We start from the raw sequence: 7,028 nt of genomic DNA on the forward strand, positions 1-7,028 counted from the left end.
GCAACATATGTTAATTTATTAAAGTTACCAAGAAAGAGAACATTTATAATTTATATCATTAGTTGAAATTCAAAATTATATATAAATAAAATTAAAACAAATAACCGAACAAAATTATAGACCGAAAAATTGAAAAAGATTTGGAATATAGAAGTTCCCTCGGTCTAGTGATCGACGAAGAGTTATGAATGCTTTTACACTAAGAGCATGTACATTGGTGAACCCCTCTTAAGGGTTCATCAAAATATAATAATATTATTTTTTGTTTTGAGTTTAAAGAAAAACCTCTGCTAATTTCTGAGTTCTATTAGTGAACCCCAATTGGGGTTCAGAAAAAAACAATATATAATTTAATTAAAATTTGAAAATTTTAATTAGTACTGAAAAACAACAACTTTTAATTAATACTGAAATCTTTAAATGGAGAAGGAGAGGAGCTTCTTCAAAGAACATATGCTAATCGGGAACTCAATTGTTTGGTGGAGAAAGGAAAAACCTGAGAGCTTCTTCAATCTTCTTCCTTCACGTTGAAAATTGATTTAAAGAGCTTCTTCAATTTTCTTCCTTCAGGTTCATTTTCCACCAAGCAAAGAATGCGGAGTCTACAACTTCAAAATGAAGAAGTATTTTTTGGTCTGCCAATAAGGACCAAAAGTTATATTCAGAAGAACAGATGACAATGAGAAAGGAAAGATGATACAAAAGATATGGAACAGAGAAAAATTATTTTCCTTTTCTTAGATTTATTCACATACCCTTTCATTCTTTGGGAATCTGGAAGTAAGTTTTGTAGCTACTAGTAGGATTATATTCAGGAACATGAGGAAGATCATTCTGGAAATGGTAGACAATACTCGTATAGATAGGCCGATCAAAGCCATGGCACTGCCAATTGGAAGGAACTGTAAAACAAAGGAAGCAATTAAAAATTTACTAGAGACCAGAATAATATTTACAGAACCAACTCTCAGGTTTTGTTATATGCATACAAGTTTGAAATACAACATAATAACCAGAAGACTATAAATGAAACCAACTCTCAGGCTACAGAATCATAACTCACTTGATGATCATAAAAATCTAATGTTAGAATTCGAACATAAACTGACCGGGTAAAGATTTCCAATATGAATCGGGAAATGCAGCATCATAGAACTTCTCTGGAACATTTGCAGGGCTAGGAGCCAATAAAAACTTCCAGTAACCAGATAAAGACTTGACAAACGGAAACCCCTCCACCCAAAAAGCAGCACTATCAAGAGCACCTTGAACAGCATCCTCGTTCCAAACAGCAGATTTTGATACGGTGAGATCCACGTTTGTTCGCTGATACCAGTACCTTAAAGACCCTATACAATCATACTCTCCATTGAGTTGATATACAAGTTAAAACCACACTTAATTGCAGCTATAGAGTATCTGAAAAAGCCCTAACTTTAGCTATCATCAGCCATGGTCAATTGGAAAAAGATCGACTTTCCATATAGTTATTTAGGGTAATGAATTACCTTCAACGGAATCATGGCAACGCAGGGTGACATGAGGGTCTCTCTTGCGCCACTGGAAAAGGGTCTGATCCTCCCAAACTCTATACCCATTTTCGGAGGGAATAATCATTTGCGTCGCAAGAGAAGCCATGCTGCTTGCTTTACCCGCTGTGAATTTCGGAACAGAGGAGAAGAATGAAATTCGGGTAAGGATCAAAGTTGATCCATTTGTTGTCGATGGAAGAAGAAGAAGAAGGAGGTGGAGAGAAACACAAACACTGAAATTGGAGTTCGCCACGTCACGACGATACTGTATCGTCAGGATCGTCGGGAAGAGACAGTATCGTCGAAATTAACCCATTTTCTTTTTTTTTAATTGGGTTTTGCCTATGATTCTGGGCCTGAACCCGGCTTGATATTCTAATGGACGTGCTCTAAGTGGTAGTGTTCAATTCCTAGAGAATGCAAATTAAAAAATGAGATCAAAGTTTCTGGAGATTTCCAAGCGATGCAAGCACAGCCAATCGTCGTGGTTCAGCATGTCAAGGGTAAAGTGTTCCATTATGAGCATGGTGCATGTAGATTGTTGATCGTGGATATTTATAAGATGGTAGAATTGTCTGTTATAAAATCGATTATATAACTATTTTTTATAATTTATAATTGATTATTTTTTAGATGATTCAAAAAAAAGATTTGGAAATTTTTATGGAGAAAAAATAGATGCTGAATGAAAATAGAATTTTTTTTAAAAGGCATTAAACTTACATTCTCTGTAAGAAATCTGCATAAATGCAAGACACTTATAGTATGCGAAAACTATTATACACCGTATATAGAGTATACGAATAACCCCTTTTGCTATTTAAAAATTTTTCAGTCGTCAATTTTTTTAATCAAAAGAAAACTCATAATTCGATTATATAACGAAAGTAACTTTCTCTACCTTGCTTTAAGATAAAGCTGACGCATAAAACAGATGAAGTATACAGTATTCTAAAATGATTTTTAATGGTTTATTAAAATATTTTAATTAAATTAATTAATGAGTTATATATAACCTTTAGTATATATTTATTAAACCTAGTAAATTATGCACGGGTTAAAAAATATGCTCATCTTTTTAATGTAATTTATCAGAAAATATGTCATTTGCCACTGTAATAAAAATCAAAAGAAATTTAAAATAATAACAAATGTACTTGAAACTCTTTGTCAGATACTCCTTCTATACATCGAATTTGGACATCCTGAATTCTTGATAATTATAAAAGGAAGAAAAAAAAAAAAAAGATAAAATGGAAAAGAAGGAGAGAAAGACAAAAAACAAATAAGTTTAATTACATCATAAAAATCATTGAGATCGATCTAGTGTTCAATTTGTTTGTCGCTCTATTCATCTTTTCTTTTCTCCCAAAAACTAAACCATAGAAGCAACAAATCTCAAAGCCAATTTCTAAATCCTTTTGAAAGATACAGAGAGAAACGATGAATAGAGGAGTGTTAGAGAGTTCGCCGGTACAACACCTCACGGCGGCTGAAAACCCTAACTGGTGGAATAAAGTAAGCGGTGGCTTGATGAGACCACCGTCGCAGCAGCCGCCTTCTACCACCACCTATCTTCCACCGAGTATCTTGCCCAACTTCTTTTGTTCTCCGAGTTCTTCTTCATCTTCTTCTTCACCTTCTCTGCCTCCCACGAGTAACCCTAACTCCTCTTATTGGTTTGGGAATAGTGATGATCTGCCTCTTGACCAACCATTGAGCCTTAGCCAACTACTCTTGTAACTATTTCTCTCCATATTAATATATGGGATAAATATGGGATAAATTCTAAGTAAAATGGTTTCAAGCTCTTGGATTTGTTTTTTAACATGAATTAATTTAACATATATATATATATATATATATATATATACCTGTATGTTGTATACACAAGATCTAATATGGATTATGTCTTTCAATTGAAGGGGTGGACTGATGGTAGGAGACGAAGAAAAAATGAACGTGATGAACCATCATCGTCATCAAAATCAACAGCATAATTACCAAGAGAAGAAGCTAGAGAATTGGAAAGAACACTTTTTGAGGCACCAAGCTTCCATCAAACAAGATATTAACAATAATAATGGTAATGTGATGATGTCGTCACCGAACACACCTCTAAACAAGTCTTGTGTTGCAACAACAACAACAATTCACAACATCAATGAAGAAAACAACAATAACAATCACAATGGTCTTAACTTGTCAGAGGTATGGGTCAAAATATATAATTAATTTAGATCAACTTTTAATTTTTTTGTTAACGAAGATCAATTCTGCAAGATTTATTAATTAATTAATAGTTCTAGATGTTTTGTGCAATGTGTGTTCATGAAGTGTAATAGCTCAGAGATTGGTGGGTCTTCTTTTGCAAATAAGAAACCAAAGCTTCAAGTACCTTCTTTTCTTCCTACTCTCAAGGTAACTAGCTCAATCTTTTGTTCTCTGTTTTTATTTCTTGCTGACATTTATAATTACAAAACAAGAGCACAAAAACAAAGTAGAAGAAAGCACCAAACTAAAGGGAATGGGAACAGAATAAGATGCATGTGTGCGTGATTGTAACGTTTTTGTCTTTCTTATATGTCTTCTTCTTCTTGATCTCATTATTCTTTCTTTGTTTCCTATGATTCAACGGTAGTTCCCCAATCCTTTTTTTGTTGCTTTTTTAATGAAAAATAGAAACTACAATCCTGTTTTACAGTTTGATTCCGTTTCAGTTCAGATTTCGTTTTCTACAAAATTTTAAATTATTCAACTTATGATTTCTTCTTCTAACTTCTAACTCTAACATTTTGCGGTTAGCTTACATAATGTTTAAGTTAACAAAAAATAAGAATTTAATTATATATATATATATATTTCGTGTCTAAACTGTTGTTGGTATGTTTGTAACAATATATATACACATATATATATATATTGGAATTATCAACTTTTATGTTTTATTTTTATTTTATTTTTTTGGATCTTAGATTAATTTTCCGTGAGTGTCTAAGTTTTTTTTAAAGGGCAAGTTAATGTCTAAGTTCAATTTAATATAATTGCACATACCTTCAACCATAATAAAATTCATATGTTTACGAATTGATTTTACGACATACTAACGAAATTTATAAAAGCAAGATACTTGGAGAAATTTTTATCTTTTGCCATGATAAAATAGATAAAATTGATCAAAGACTTAACTACACTCGCTAGATAATAAAATTACATACGCAGTATATGTAAATAATTTATATGAGTCAATTTTGTTTTTGATATATGATCTCTTGGTCTATCACTTACCAAAGGTGAGAAAAGAGAAACTTGGAGTCCGAATCGCAGCTCTTCATCAGCTAGTATCTCCCTTTGGCAAGGTATAATTAGTTAATTACTGATAATTTGCCTTTATTCGTCACTTAATTAAGATATTCTTATTTTTGTGAATTAAATTACTCATGTAATATCTGTTTTCTATTGGTTGATTGATTCCTTTTTTCAGACTGACACAGCGTCTGTCTTGTCCGAGGCTATTGGATACATTAGATTCCTCCACAGTCAAATTGAGGTGACTTGTCTTTTCCAAACTACCATGCTTCTTATTTCATTTATTTCAAGAAAATTATTTATTCGAATCTTCCCTCACAACTAAACAAAGTCATGTGGATTATTTGGATTTTATAAGAAAATAGCATGCAGTTTTAGATAAATGAACAATAAATCGAAACAATAATTCGAGGTTGATGATCGATTCCTATTTAGCTCTCATATTTTGTCTTAAGGTTTTTTGTTGTTTTTGAAATGTTAAATTTATTGAAATATTTCTATAGCTAATGTATATATAGCGAATGGTAAAACTCTCGTTGAAAATCGATAAATAGTTTTGTTATATTTAGAGTAATTAATAATTGATGCAACTAATTTTTCAACATTTAATTATATTTTTAATTTCAGGTTCTAAGTGTACCATACTTTGGTACTCCCACGAGGAATATTATGATGCACCAAAATGTAAGCTTTAAAATCATATACACATTAACCACATATGCATGTGTTTCTACTCGCACATCATAATTCTGATTTTCGTAATTGTAATTAAATGCTAATTAAAGCTAATTAAACGCATAGGCACAAGGAGAGATGAAAGGTATATTTCCTGAGGACCCTCAGGTACGTTTTTCTTTTTGTTGGATCAATTAAACGAAAATCATAAAAACAACAGTTGGCAGCTTTAGTTTCTAAAATTTACATTTTTCTCTTTACTATTGTTCTCATAAAAGTGAAAGGACTAAAATAAAGTATGGTCAATACATTAAAAAGATGTCATTACAAGCTTTCCTTTTATGCCCTTATAGTATTTAGTAACATTTCATGAATTAAACCAGAAAAGCCCCTTAAATTGTTGAAGAAAAAAGAGCCACCTAAATGATTGTAATTATTTATTTTATCATAAAAGTTTACTTTAAAATGATTAGAAACACTTTTTTAAACCAAAATATACCTATATTTAGTTTATCTTTTGAGTCTGTTACTATGAGTTTTGTTGTAACTTATATTTTTAGCATTTTCGTTACAAATCCAATCGTAAGTTAAAAACTCTTAGGGTCTCAGAGTTTTGAGCAATCTACAAAACTTATTTTATATATTACTCATACTATCTTAATCTTAAAATCTTTTAAACTTTTTTTTTTGGTGAAATGCGTAAAACTTGCTATTACATATAAATACTGAAGAAGTTTTCTAATTTGGTGATCAGCTTGTGCATGAGTATTGCATGAAAAGATCAAAAGGAGCTTCATCGTCATCTAGGAACAATCAAGAATCAAACCTTAACGAGGAACATAAGAAAGATTTGAAAAGTAGAGGACTCTGTCTTGTCCCCATTTCATGCACACTCCAATTTGGCAGCGACAATGGCGCCGATTATTGGGCTCCGGCGTTCGGGGTCACTTTCCGGTGATCCATTCACTTTATTATATTTGGATTTTGGTCAGTCGAAAATTAAATGATAGAAGAATAAATAGTAATGTTATAACATTATGAGCATCCAATCTATTGAGAGAGAGAAGGAAAAAAAAAAGAGTTTCCAAGATTGATTGCTCATGATGTTATACGATCACTTTAAAAACTCGAAGATTGTTTTTTGGCGTTTGGCCTTTGAAGATTTGCAGTTGACGTTGACGTGTATGAGATGGGCAAGTGAATTATGTTTTCTTGATTAAGTTACGAAACATTTTTTTTTATTGTCTCTAATGTATTATGTATGTAATGACTAATAACTCGAATAGCAAATTTGGAGAATCAACACTCTTCTATCTTGCTGCCTCTGTAACTCTAAACAAAAAACAAGAGAGCACTCCATTGCAACTTCTCGAGGTGCGACTTGTTCTCCCTCGACCAAACATGGTATTTGTGGATTGGTACGTAGTCTTTTATCACCTGGATGCTGTTCCATTCTCGGCTTCTCTCCAAAACATTAAAGTGTCTTGTACTTAATGCAACAATTTATCTCCT

The 7,028-nt window shown here is 32.0% G+C and overlaps 1 protein-coding gene across 1 annotated transcript; it reads left to right on the forward strand.

Annotated features, from left to right (window-relative positions):
- The first annotated feature begins 2,871 nt into the window (after positions 1–2,871).
- LOC18025708 (transcription factor bHLH133) lies at positions 2,872–6,736 on the forward strand. Its single transcript, XM_006408861.2, has 8 exons — positions 2,872–3,271; positions 3,458–3,743; positions 3,870–3,953; positions 4,826–4,891; positions 5,017–5,082; positions 5,469–5,525; positions 5,643–5,684; positions 6,271–6,736. The coding sequence occupies exons 1-8, from the start codon at positions 2,976–2,978 to the stop codon at positions 6,472–6,474; spliced, it is 1,101 nt and encodes a 366-aa protein (XP_006408924.1). The 5' UTR covers positions 2,872–2,975; the 3' UTR covers positions 6,475–6,736.
- Positions 6,737–7,028: the final 292 nt, after the last annotated feature.

Source organism: Eutrema salsugineum, unplaced genomic scaffold (genome assembly GCF_000478725.1).
Source record: "Eutrema salsugineum unplaced genomic scaffold, Eutsalg1_0 scaffold_12, whole genome shotgun sequence".
NCBI classification, from domain to species: domain Eukaryota; kingdom Viridiplantae; phylum Streptophyta; class Magnoliopsida; order Brassicales; family Brassicaceae; genus Eutrema; species Eutrema salsugineum.

Bases quoted from the DNA above. Each gene is read 5' to 3' on its own strand.
- LOC18025708 (XM_006408861.2), top strand. From the start codon at position 2,976: ATGAATAGAGGAGTGTTAGAGAGTTCGCCGGTACAACACCTCACGGCG. The intron at 3,272-3,457 runs GTAACTATTTCT...TTTCAATTGAAG, and splicing joins AGCCTTAGCCAACTACTCTT to GGGTGGACTGATGGTAGGAG. The intron at 3,744-3,869 runs GTATGGGTCAAA...GTGTTCATGAAG, and splicing joins ATGGTCTTAACTTGTCAGAG to TGTAATAGCTCAGAGATTGG.